The sequence below is a fragment of the Staurois parvus genome, unplaced genomic scaffold, assembly GCF_062004578.1.
Source record: "Staurois parvus isolate SC_StPar_1 unplaced genomic scaffold, SC_StPar_1.0 ptg000702l, whole genome shotgun sequence".
NCBI classification, from domain to species: Eukaryota; Metazoa; Chordata; class Amphibia; order Anura; family Ranidae; genus Staurois; species Staurois parvus.
The window spans coordinates 230,517-244,103 of record NW_028318498.1 but is presented as its reverse complement, the minus strand read 5'-3'; the positions used below and the strand labels follow the sequence as shown (position 1 = coordinate 244,103).

The window sequence follows — 13,587 nt, the reverse complement described above, 5'->3', positions numbered from 1 at the left end:
CCAAAGGTTTTCTATGGGGTTGAGATCTGGAGACTGGCTAGGCCACTCCAGGACCTTGAAATGCTTCTTACGAAGCCACTCCTTTGTTGACCGGGCGGTATGTTTGGGATCATTGTCATGTTGGAAGACCCAGCCACGTTTCATCTTCAATGTCCTTGCTGATGGAAGGAGGTTTGCACTCAAAATCTCACGATACATGGCCCCATTCATTCTGTTCTGTACATGGATCAGTTGTCCTGGTCCCTTTGTGGAGAAACAGCCCCAAAGCATGATGTTGCCACCCCCATGCTTCACAGTAGGTATGGTGTTCTTTGGATGCAACTCAGCATTTTCTCTCCTCCAAACACAACAAGTTGTGTTTCTACCAAACAGTTCTATTTTGGTTTCATCTGACCATATGACGTTCTCCCAGTCCTCTTCTGGATCATCCAAATGCTCTCTAGCAAACTTCAGACGGGCCCGGACATGTACTGGCTTAAGCAAGGGGACACGTCTGGCACTGCAGGATCTGAGTCCCTGGCGGCGTAGTGTGTTACCGATGGTAGCCTTTGTTACGTTGGTCCCAGCTCTCTGCAGGTCATTCACTAGGTCCCCCCATGTGGTCCTGGGATTTTTTCTCACCACTCTTGTGATCATTTTGACCCCGGGGGTGAGATCTTGCGTGGAGCCCCAGATCGAGGGAGATTATCAGTGGTCTTGTATGTCTTCCATTTTCTAATTATTGCTCCCACAGTTGATTTGTTCACACCAAGTTGCTTGCCTATTGCAGATTCAGTCTTCCCAGCCTGGTGCAGGTCTACAATTTTGTTTCTGGTGTCCTTCGACAGCTCTTTGGTCTTCACCATAGTGGAGTTTGGAGTGTGACTGTTTGAGGTTGTGAACAGGTGTCTTTTATACTGATAACAAGTTCAAACAGGTGCCATTGATATAGGTAATGAGTGCAGGACAGAGGAGCTTCTTAAAGAAGAAGGTAAAGGTCTGTGAGAGCCAGAAATATTGCTTTTTTGAAGGTGACCAAATACTTATTTTCCACCATAATTTGCAAATAAATTCTTTCCAAATCAGCCAATGTGATTGTCTGGATTTTTTTTCTCATTTTGTCTCTCATAGTTGAGGTATACCTATGATGCCAATTACAGTCCTCGCTCATCTTTTTAAGTGGGAGAACTTGCACAATTGGTGGCTGGCTAAATACTTTTTTGCCCCACTGTATATATAATCCCACGCTAGGTACTATGAAAGACTCAATAAAAAACTTTAAATAGTTAATGGTGGTAGCACAACACAAATTTGTGTGCAATACCAGTGAGGTCTGCTATCACCATTAACCATTTAAAGTTTGCATTGAGTTTTTTTAGCTTGCCTAGGAAGAAATATCTGTCAAGGGTACTTGCTATCTATTACTCTACTAGAGAACAACATTATTTCTGTTGCTGTTGAAAAGTTATCCTCATTTCCGTCTGATAGAACTATGTCAGCAGGAAAGTCAGGGTAAACTTTTCCAACAGAGCCTTGGCTAGTCGCAAAAACCTGAAAGGGGTTCTAAGCCTTCTCCACTGTATCCAAAACTAAGAAAAATGTATTTGTTGGACATTACTTCCCTGGAAAAGACATTTAATGATCCATGTTAATGATCTGGTTATGACAGATCACAAGACTGATTTCTTCGTGTCGATACATCATTTGGATTAGAAGCATTAGAAAAAAAGCTTACTTTGTATTTATCCACAATTGGAAGTCTGACAGGTCCATCCACTGATCTGCTGAAGTTTGGCAAGTTATCGAGATATGGGATAAACGGTAATCCACTAAGAAAGAAAATATTTTTAAAATTTAAATAGGAACTTTTTGATAAACATCAAGTGCACTCCATTAGATTACTAATCCCATTAGACTTTCAGGCAGGAGGTTGATGCAATTACATGTGGTCTGGAAGACAGGAGAACACTATTCCCATGTGAGATAAGGATGCCAGACCCCTATCTGCTCCCCCCAGGTGTCACCTTCTCTGCTATCACAAGAAACCTGTCACCTAAAAATCACAGAGGACTTTGTGTCCCCTATGTGTTGAAGAAAAAAAAAAAGGTTTTTTTATTGCAAAAAATAAAAGTTACACCCAAGCATATAACATCCCCCCAAAAATGTTTAGGTCCCCCTACCCCCACATACAGTTGCAAGAAAAAGTATGTGAACCCCTTGGGATTATGTGGAGTGGGCATAAAATGTGCTCTGAATGTCATCTAAGTCACAACAATAGAAGAACACAGTCTGCTGAACATAATACTACACAAACATTAGATGTTGCCATGGTTTAATTGCACATAACATGTAAACATTCACAGTGCAGGGAGGAAAAAGTATGTGAACCTTTGGACTTAATAACTGGTTGACCCTCCTTTGGCAGCAATAACCTCAACCAAACGTTTCCTGTAGTTGCAGATCAGACCTGCACAACGATCTGGAGTAATTTTGGACCACTCCTCTTCACAAAACTGTTTCAGTGTAGCAATATTCTTGGGATGTCTGGTGTGAATCGCTCTCTTAAGGCTCACAGCATTTCAATCGGGTTGAGGTCAGGACTGTGACTGGGCCACTCCAGAAGGCGTATTCTGTGCTGTTGCAGCCATTGTTTTGTTGAATTACTTGTATGCTTTGGGTCATTGTCCTGTTGCATCACCCATCCTCTGCGGAGCTTCAGTTGGCGGACAGATGGTCGTACGTTTTCCTGTAAAATGTCTTGATAAACTCTGGAATTCATTTTCCCATCAATGACAACAATCCGTCTAGGCACTGAGGCAGCAAAGCAGCCCCAAACCATGATGCTCCCTCCGCCATGTTTTACAGTGGGGATGAGAATTTGATGTTGGTGTGCTGTGCCTTTTTTTCTCCACACATAGTGTTATGTGTTCTTCCCAAACAACTCAATCTTGGTTTCATCTGTCCACAGTATATTTTGCCAGTAGTGCTGTGGAACATCCAGGTGCTCTTTTGCAAACTTTAAACGTGCTGCAATATTCTTTTTGGACAGCAATGGCTTCCTCCATGGTGTCCTCCCATGTACTGCATTCTTGTTTAATGTTTTCCTTATTGTAGATGTGTCAACAAAAATGTTAGCATGTGCCAGAGATTTCTGTAGGTCTCTAGCTGACACTCTGGGATTCTTCTTTACCTCATGCAGCATTCTGCGCTGTGCTCTTGCAGTCATTTTTACAGGACGACCATGCCTAGGGAGAGTAGCAACAGTGCTAAACTACAAAATTTGTAGACAGTCTGTCTTACCGTGGACACATGAACATCAAGGATTTTGGAGATACTTATTTAACCCTTTCCAGCTTCATGCAAGTCAACAATTCTTGATCGTAGGTCTTCTGAGAGCTCTTTTCTGCGAGGCATGGTTCACATCAGACAGTGCTTCTTGAAACCAGTAAACCCAAAACAGGTGTGTGTGTTTTTAAGGGCAGGACAGCTGTCAGCAACACATCCAATATCATCACACTGATTGGAGTCAAGGTTGGCTCACTCCTGGCTCCAATTAGCTCTGGGAGAAGTCATTAACCATTAGCCGCCCGGCCAATGGCCGTTTGGCGGCTTCAGATGTGCCTCTTCATTCCGGGTGCACGCCATTTGGCGTGCTCCCGCACATGCGCCGTTTGCGGTAATGCAGAGCGGCGCAGCAGCGGGATCTGGCACGGACACGGCCGATGACAGATCCGAGTACCGGCTCCCGTTGCTGGTACCATGTGACTTGCTGTGACCAATCACAGCAGGTCACATGACAGTTGTATACAATGGATGGCTTCATTCATGATGCCATCCATTGTATACTAGTGCCTAGCTGTGAATGGTCACAGCTAATCACATGCACATGTCATGTGATTAGCTGTGACCAAATCACAGCTAAGCACAAAAAAAAAAAAAAAAAAAAAAAAAAAAAAAAGCTGAATGAATCGATTTCATTCAGGTAAATGCTTGCTTATAGCAAAGTAATTCTTTGCTATAAGCAAATTGTGTAAAAAAAAAAAAAATACTGATCACTTCCCCAAAGTAGTACAGTGTTACTATGGTAACATTGTACTACTTTGGTCATAGTAAAATATGAAAAAAAATCTTTAAAAAAAAAAATGTAATTAAAAAATTAAATATAATAAAAAAATAAAAAATATATATATATATTTTTTTTTTCATACTGTCACCAGTCAGTGTCCCTGTTAACCGCCATGCCAGTTATATGATGACGCTGTACTGCACTGGTGACAGTATGTAAAAAAAAAATAGTGAAAATAATTTTTTTAATTTTTTCATTTTCCGAAAAATTATGACATAAAAATACAACTTCAAAAAACTCGCCATGCCTCTTATGAAGTACGTCGGACTGTCTACTCTGCAAAAAGGGGTCATTTGGGGATATCTGTACTGTTCTGACATTCTTGGACCTCAAGAAATTAGATTGGCTGTCAGTACTTCAGGATTGATCAATATTCAGATCTATACCATAGTTTGTGAACTCTATAACTTTCCTACAAACTAAAAAATACATCCTAATTTGGGTTATTTTCACCAAAGACATGTAGCAGAATACATCTCGGCCTAAATTTATGAAGAACAATTATTTATTTGTAAACTTTTATAACAGAAACAAAGAAAAATGTGTTTTTTTTTCAAAATTTTTGGTCTTTTTTTGTTAATTTAGCAAAAAATAAAAACCCCAGCGGTGATTAAATACCACCAAAAGAAAGCTCTAGTTGTGTGAAGAAAATGATAAAATTTTAGTTTGGGTACAGTGTTGTATGACCGCGCAATTGTCATTCAAAGTGTGAGAGCGCTGAAACCTGAAAAATGGCCTGGGCAGGAAGGTGTAAAATTGCACGGTATTGAAATGGTTAAGCTAGGGCCTCACATACTTTTTCCTCCCTGCACTGTGAATGTTTACATGTTATGTGCAATTAAACCATGGCAACATCTAATGTATGTGTAGTATTATGTTCAGCAGACTGTGTTCTTCTATTGTTGTGACTTAGATGACGTTCAGAGCACATTTTATACCCAATTCATGCAAAACTCCACGTAATCCCAAGGGGTTCACATACCTTTTCTTGCAACTGTATATGCATGTTTGCATGTAAAAACACATGTCCTGGCGCCTAGGCATCTAAAAAGTGGATTGGGATACACATTACATATCACTGCGCATGCCGGAGTGAGAGCAATAATTCTAGTACAGGACCTCCATAATGCTAAACTTTTGACCAATAGGGTCACCTACAGAAAATACAGGGTACTGAAGTTTGTCACCATTTCAACTACCACTATTTTATTCTCAGGGTGCCTGCTTTCAGAAACTACCTTATTTTTCGCTCCATAAGACGCATCTGACCATAAGACGCGCCTAGGTTTTAGTGGAGAAAAACAAGAACAAAAATATTCTGAACCAATGGATAGCAGACACAGTACAGGGGATGACCAAGAGACTGCAGACAGTACAGGGGATGACCAAGAGACTGCAGACAGTACAGAAGATGACCAAGAGACTGCAGACAAGACAGGGGATGACCAAGAGACTGCAGACAGTACAGGGGATGACCAAGAGACTGCAGACAGTACAGGGGATGACCAAGAGACTGCAGACAGTACAGGGGATGACCAAGAGACTGCAGACAGTACAGGGGATGACCAAGAGACTGCAGACAGTACAGGGGATGACCAAGAGACTGCAGACAGTACAGGGGATGACCAAGAGATTGTGGACCTTTGGGGAGGTACCCGCTCCCACTTCCGCGGCGTTGTCCTCCCTTTAGTGTGGGCACCCAGCTGTGACAGCCGGGTGCCCACTGCGCATGCAGCGATGCTCTTTGTGAATGGCCCGGCGTCTTCTGGAGCACAGATTCCAGAAGACGCCGGGCCATTCACAAAGCGCAGCGCTTCTCGCACATGCGCAGTGGGCAACCGGCTGTCACAGACAGGTGCCCACACTAAAGATGCCGGCGCGGGAAGACTGTACAGCGCTGGACCGAGGAACAGGTAAGGTCCTGCTGCAGAGAAGAGCTGAGTGGCTGGCCCGGTATTCTGACACTGTGTCGGCGGCGGGAATATCGGACCGGCTGCTCCATATGACGCACTGACATTTTTCCCCCCTTTTTTGGGGGAAAAAGTGAGTCTTATGGAGCGAAAAATATGGTATATGTTTTGGGGGTTTTGTGTAATCCTGAGGCCTAAAATTATTTTTTTAAATGCGTGCAAAAACAGCTCTGGCGGTGAAAGGGTTAATACTGGGGAACAACTGAAACCATAGGTTGACTGTAGTGACTGAAAGCTGAACAAAAGCATGCTTGCTAATTGAAATTATAAAACACAAATATGCAGCGCTCGTAAAATGAACATATATGGAAAAAATTTTGGACTGATAAAACACACTGGATCATATCTGAGTAAGTGTAAGGACACGAAACGCGTTAGAGAGGTGCCCTAACCACTGTGCATGTACCGCAGTGCCACCTTGATAGACGGTCGACAGCCATATTGGATTCAGATGCAAGTTCTTTTTTAATCCTACTTATGCTGTTATTTCTTGGAAATAAAGACCTATTACACCATTGGAGGCTTTCTCTGGGCTCTTCATTCCTTTGGGAGCCTGTTTTTTGAAGATTTATCTGTGGCTTGGATTTGTGGATGACCCTTCCCCTGCTGGCTGTGACTGGCATATTCGGAGGCTGGAGGGTCTACCTGGATGGATGACACCTAGTGGCCTATACACTGATGACACCTATCCTTGCAGTATTACACAGCCAGAGAACCAGGAGCAGGTCTTTTATGCTCCATGCGCATTAAATTGCGCTATCTGGTTAGTGCAATGTTTGTCTATTTTCATAATCATAAGAGTCATAGTTTTCACGCATTTATTGAATATTTGCACTGAACACTTTATTCATCTCACCATATAATGGACTCAGCATCTTTTTTATATGATCCAGTGTGTTTTATCAGTCCAAAATTTTTTCCATATATGTTTATTTTACTAGCGCTGCATATTTATGCGTTTTATAATTCTTTTATTGGGTTCGTGAGGTTACCTCTATATGCTAGCAGCTTTTGCATTATTCACCCAGCACTCAGTTACCGATTTTATATTGCTAATTGAAAGCCTTTAACGGCTTGCTGTCTGGGGCAATTTTGACACCTGTCATATACAGTGCATGCATAATGTATTCAGACCTCCTTCATTTTTTCCATTTTGTTATGTTCCAGCCTAATACTACAGTTGTATCAATTATTTTTTCTCATTAATCTACACATAGTACCTCATAATGACAAATTGAAAAAAGAATTTTAGAAATGGCTGAATTAAAAAGGAAAAAAACCTGAAATATCATGTGTACTTAAGTATTTAGAGCCTCTTACGCAGTACTTTGCACAAGCACCTTTAACGGCAATTACATACTGGGGTCTTTTTGGGTATGATGTGACAAGCCATATTCAGGCCTCTCCAGAGATGTTCAATAGGATTCAAGTCAGGGCTCTGGCTGAACTGCTTTAGGACAATAACAGGGTTTTCCCTAAGCCACTCCTGTGCTGTCTTGGCTTTGTGCTTAGTATTATAGTCATGTTGGAAGGTGAACCTTCCACCCAGTCTGAGGTCCTGAGCACTGTGCAGCATGTTTTCATTGAAGATACCTCTGTACTTTGCTCCATTCAGGTTTCCTTCAACTCAGACCAGTTTCCTAGTCCCTGCTGCTGAAGAATACTCCCAGACCATACTGCCACCACCATGATTCTTTGGTGGGATGGTATTAGCAAAGTGCTGATTGGTACCTGTTTTCCTCCAGACACAATGATTAGAATTCAAGCAATACAGTTCAATCTTTGTTTCATCAGACCGAAGAATCTTTTTCCTCGCCGACAAGAGTCCTTCAGGTGCATTTTTGCAAACTCCAAGCAGGTTTTCATGTGTTTTACACTGAGGAGAGGCTTCAATCTAGCAACTCTGCCCAGATTGTGCTGCAGTGATGGTTGTCCTTCTGGAACTTTGTCCGATCAACACACAGGATCTCTGGAACTAGAGTGGCCATCAGGTTGTGGGTCACCTCTCTTCTTAAAGCCCTTCTTCCCCAATTGCTCAGTTTGGCTGGCCGACCAGCTCTTGGAAGAGTCCTGGTTGTGCCAAACTTCTTCCACTTGAGAATTATGGAGGCCACTGTGCTTTTTGGCGAGTTTACGTACAGCAGACTTTTTTTTTTTTCCTTTAGCCTTCCCCAGTTCTGTGCCTTGCAATAATCATGTCTTGGCTTTTGCTCTGATACAATATGCATTGTCAGCTGTGAGGCCTTTTTTAGAGAGGTTTGTATCTTCTCAAATCATGTCCAAGTTAATGTACCACAGGTGGACTCCAATCAAGGTGTAGAAACAACTCAACAACAATCAAGAGAAATGGGAGGCACCTGATTGAAATCTCAAGTATTGCTGCAAAGGGTCTGAATACTTACTGTATACAAAGTGATTTCAGTTTTTCCTTTTTTCATACATTTGCAAACATTTATAAAATTCTGTTTAATTTTTTATTATGGGGTACTGAGTGTAGATTAAAAAGAGAAAAATGAATTTAAACAATTGTAGTATTAAAATTGAAAAAAGCGAAGGGTGTCTGCATACTTTATGAATGAACTGAACATGTTAAACGTCACTTTACTTAACCACTAGGGGACCGCCCACAGTACATATACTGCGGCAAGGCGGCCCCTGTGCGCAGGATCACGTCTATAAAAGTAATCCTGATTTCGGATAGGAGGCTCGCGAGGTGCATGACCGCCCTACCCGCAGCACTGATCGTGGCGCTGGTGTCAATCACCGGGTCCCGGCCAGTGATGACCCGCCACAGCCCGGCGATTGCCGGCAAACATTGACAGGAAGCACAGCTGCATTGTTTTCAATGGAGCTCCCCTCCCTGTCAGTTTGAGCACATTGATCCAGATGGATGAGCTCAACCTTCCGGATCAGTGTGCTTACACTGAAGCACACACTTCTGCCACCTAGTGAAACACTCCCCTCAAACAGGTAACCCTTTGATTGCCTTCTGTTAACCCCTTCCTCCCCAGTGCTATTAGTACAATGTCAGTGCTTTTTTTTGCACTGATTACTGCATTGGTGTCACTGGGGATGTCAGGTGGGGGTGCAGTGTTGCAGGACCGCGCAATTGTCAGTTAAAGTAAGGCAGCACCATAACACAAACCGCTTATGTAACCACTTCCTGACTGCCCTATAGCAGAAATACTGCTACAGGGCAGCACGGGTGAGCAAAATCACGTGTATATACACGTGATTCGCGCTCCTGTGGTTTTCACGTCCCTCCCAGATTGCCCTTCAGTACACCAGTAATCACACTTAATTGACAGGAACACGCTAAACAATAAACCTCCACTGCTAGTATAGTGTCTGAACGGATCAATATCTTTGATCAGATCAGCACTATACCAGCCTTCACATTGGTATAGTGTCCCCAAAAACGCATTAGCGGGATCAGCCCCAGCACCTGCATTTAGCACTTACAGTAGGTCACTGTCACTTGACACACTGCACAAAAAAAACGCAGTATTTGTAGAATCAGGCCTGATCTCTGCTTGCACTTGCCGGTAAATTTTGATGACTCTCATATGCAGCAGAGTGCCAGTACTAGTGCCATGCTACCTTTTGGTGAACTGGCGAGCACCAGTGGCTTAGTACATCCTGGTCTTTCACATACTAGCACTGCAGTATCACTTGGTGATGTGGCGAGTCCCATAAGTGCAGTACAAGCTGATGCGTTGGCGAGCACAAGTACTGTCTCGCAACCACCAAGAATTCACACACAGGCCCGTAGAGTCCCTAGTATCCTTTCGGATGTGCTTGCAAATCCCGATTGACAGCCCACAAATGCTGCAGCACCCGTACTTCCCCCATTCACTCCCCAATCCGGAATTCAGGTGGAAACAGCAAATTTAACTACTCCCTTTGATTTTTTGGAGCGGTTTTTCACAGAAGATCTGTATGCATCGATTGTAGATCAAAGCAATTTATATGCACAAAAATTTATCACCAAAAAAAGGAAAAATAAAAAAGTGAGCGCTTTCACATCAGCAGTCAATGCACCCAAGGCAATCGCAGTAAAACCTTCAGAAATACACAAAAATAAAAAGTGCAGCACTAATGAATACAAAATCTATAACCACATATATCTTTCAGATGAAACGGAACACAATGTGATATATATTAAACAGAGAGAATAACCAGTACATCAAATAAATGGTAAATAATGAAGAAATGTCCAAGCAGGTTATTGCAGAATCTTGCATGGAAGCTATAAAAGCCAGGATCAAACGGTAAAATTGCGCACTCACCGGACGCGCTATAAAAAAGCGCATGTGTGGTATGACCCCTGGAAATCCCTTGTCAATCAAGGACGATGGATAACCATCTGGGAGCAGATGAAATGAACAGCCTCCAGAACCAGGAATCCCCTTTAGACTGGGTGAATGAGTAAGGAACTCCCTCCGGTGGTCAAGATGAGTAATGGGATGTCCTAACATTAATAGCTCCAAATGGGAGCCAAAAAACACCTCATGGTGTAGTAGGTAAAATCAAAAAAGTTTATTCCAAAAATAAGTTGATTCAATTGATTAAAACAGGGCAGAGACACTCAAGCAGTGAATGATACAAGTTTAGTGTGACTGACCCAGAAGTAAGATGGCCGCCAGGGCCTCCTCGTGGCTCCAGGCGGCTAAGATGTCACGCTCTGCTGGCTCCTCCTAAGGCCTTTCGTGCTCCTGCACATCATCAGAGGGGAGGCCAACAGCAGCATGACAGACCTCTATCCCTATATAGCAATATGCGGCAATCGCGCATGCGCATATCGGCGCCGCCATTTTGTCGTGGTCGGCTAAAGTGCGCATGCGCGGCTCCGCGGGCGCCATTTTGTCATAGGTCTGAAATCATGTTTCAGACAACACTCACCTCTGGTAATGCTATGTCACCACAGCATACCATAATTGATCACATTAGGTCCAGACCTTGGGCACACTCCTTGGTAATACATATGGTACAACATTATTAACATAATAATGTTGTTACCAACTCACAAGAGGTGTACAAATGCAGCTTTACAGGTGCCATTTTACTGAGGGTCAGGACAAAAAGCACAAATATCATATTACACATGGTCAGAAAAAAATCGCAACCAATATGCGGGCAAAAACGCCAGTTAAACTGGCAGCAACATCATAATATATTATGTTAATTATGTCATTATATCACTCGATAACAATAATCAATATTCACAAATGAACAGGTGAGTGTCCAATGTTAAACAACAAATAATAAACAATAATAAAAAATACATGATAAAAATATATATAATAAAAAGTACAAACATATAAAATATAATGCAAAATATATATAAAAGAGAAATCTCCATTTTAAAGTCCATAACGAGAACTATCATAATGTTACTAACGTAACCCTATCATAGATCAAAAATATGTATGTACATAGGTTCCCTACACATCAAAGGACAACCCGGCACTCATGTTTAGCACTAAGAGACCACCATAGATGGTTGTGATTTAATACAATTCGCAATGGCCACAATAAACGGTAATGATAAGATTCGTGATGACAATAGCCAAAAAACGAACCTAAAACATAGTACCCTTAAAGATAAAATAAAATTAGAAAGGCATCACCCACAATAATGGGAGAGTAAGAGGAATAAACCTAGACCAAAATTATTACATCATTAGCTGTTAGCAATAAAGCAGTTGACGTCAATTTCGATATTGAGCCCCAGGGGATACAAAGTACCTAGCTCGTATACCCATCTTGTTTCTGCCTGGGACACCGCACGTGTTTTGTTCACACCCCTCCAATGGGGAGTAACGATGTCAATAGCAGTAAACTTAAGGGAAGTGGGATCCATATTATGGTGTATTCTGTAGTGGTTTGATAGGGAATTGTCCCTATACCCTTTTCTGATGTTTGCCACGTGTTCTCGCAAGCGGTCCCTTAACCGCCTTGTGGTGCGCCCCACGTACTATTTTAGACAGGGACGTTGAAGCAAATAGACAACATATCTACTATGACAGAAAATAAAGTTCTTGATAACATATGTTTTACCTGTTGTGTGTGATATAAACTCAGTAATCCTGCGTTTTCTAGTACTGTCACATCTGCAGATCACACATCTATTACATGGACTAAACCCTTTCATGTCGGAAAACAGAGATACGGGCTGGGGGATCCATCACATTAGGTGCTAAATTATGCCTAATAGATAAAGCTTTCCTAAACATAATTTCAGGTCGTTCAGGCAAGATGTTACTCAGGATTGGATCAGTAAGTAAAATATCCCAGTTTCTTTTAATCAACCCACTAATAGCTTTGTGCTGTATATTATAAGATATTTTAATATTGGTCTAGGTTTAGTCATATTATCAGAGTGGCAAACATCAGAAAAGGGTATTGTGGCCATTGCGAATTGTATTAAATCACAACCATCTATGGTGGTCTCTTAGTGCTAAACATGAGTGCCGGGTTGTCCTTTGATGTGTAGGGAACCTATGTACATACATATTTTTGATCTATGATAGGGTTACGTTAGTAACATTATGATAGTTCTCGTTATGGACTTTAAAATGGAGATTTCTCTTTTATATATATTTTGCATTATATTTTATATGTTTGTACTTTTTATTATATATATTTTTATCATGTATTTTTTATTATTGTTTATTATTTGTTGTTTAACATTGGACACTCACCTGTTCATTTGTGAATATTGATTATTGTTATCGAGTGATATGACATAATTAACATAATATATTATGATGTTGCTGCCAGTTTAACTGGCGTTTTTGCCCGCATATTGGTTGCGATTGTTTTCTGACCATGTGTAATATGATATTTGTGCTTTTTGTCCTGACCCTCAGTAAAATGGCACCTGTAAAGCTGCATTTGTGCACATCTTGTGAGTTGGTAACAACATTATTATGTTAATAATGTTGTACCATATGTATTACCAAGGAGTGTGCCCAAGGTCTGGACCTAATGTGATCAATTATGGTATGCTGTGGTGACATAGCATTACCAGAGGTGAGTGTTGTCTGAAACATGATTTCAGACCTATGACAAAATGGCGCCCGCGGAGCCGCGCATGCGCACTTTAGCCGACCACGACAAAATGGCGGCGCCGATATGCGCACGCGCGATTGCCGCATATTGCTATATAGGGATAGAGGTCTGTCATGCTGCTGTTGGCCTCCCCTCTGATGATGTGCAGGAGCACGAAAGGCCTTAGGAGGAGCCAGCAGAGCGTGACATCTTAGCCGCCTGGAGCCACGAGGAGGCCCTGGCGGCCATCTTACTTCTGGGTCAGTCACACTAAACTTGTATCATTCACTGCTTGAGTGTCTCTGCCCTGTTTTAATCAATTGAATCAACTTATTTTTGGAATAAACTTTTTTGATTTTACCTACTGCACTATGAGGTGTTTTTTGGCTCCCATTTGGAGCTATTAATTTTAGGACATCCCATTACTCATCTTGACCACCGGAGGGAGTTCCTTACTCA

General features: G+C 41.9%; 1 protein-coding gene across 1 annotated transcript in view; it reads right to left on the bottom strand.

The window, feature by feature from the left end:
- Positions 1-13,587, bottom strand: part of LOC149446015 (eukaryotic peptide chain release factor GTP-binding subunit ERF3A) — a gene marked incomplete at its 3' end in the record, with an annotated part of 318,744 nt that overhangs the window by 92,472 nt on the left and 212,685 nt on the right. Inside the window, exon 7 of the mRNA XM_089653149.1 lies at positions 1,715-1,808. Coding sequence (XP_089509275.1) covers positions 1,715-1,808 — 94 coding nt within the window. The remainder of the gene's footprint in view (positions 1-1,714; positions 1,809-13,587) is intronic.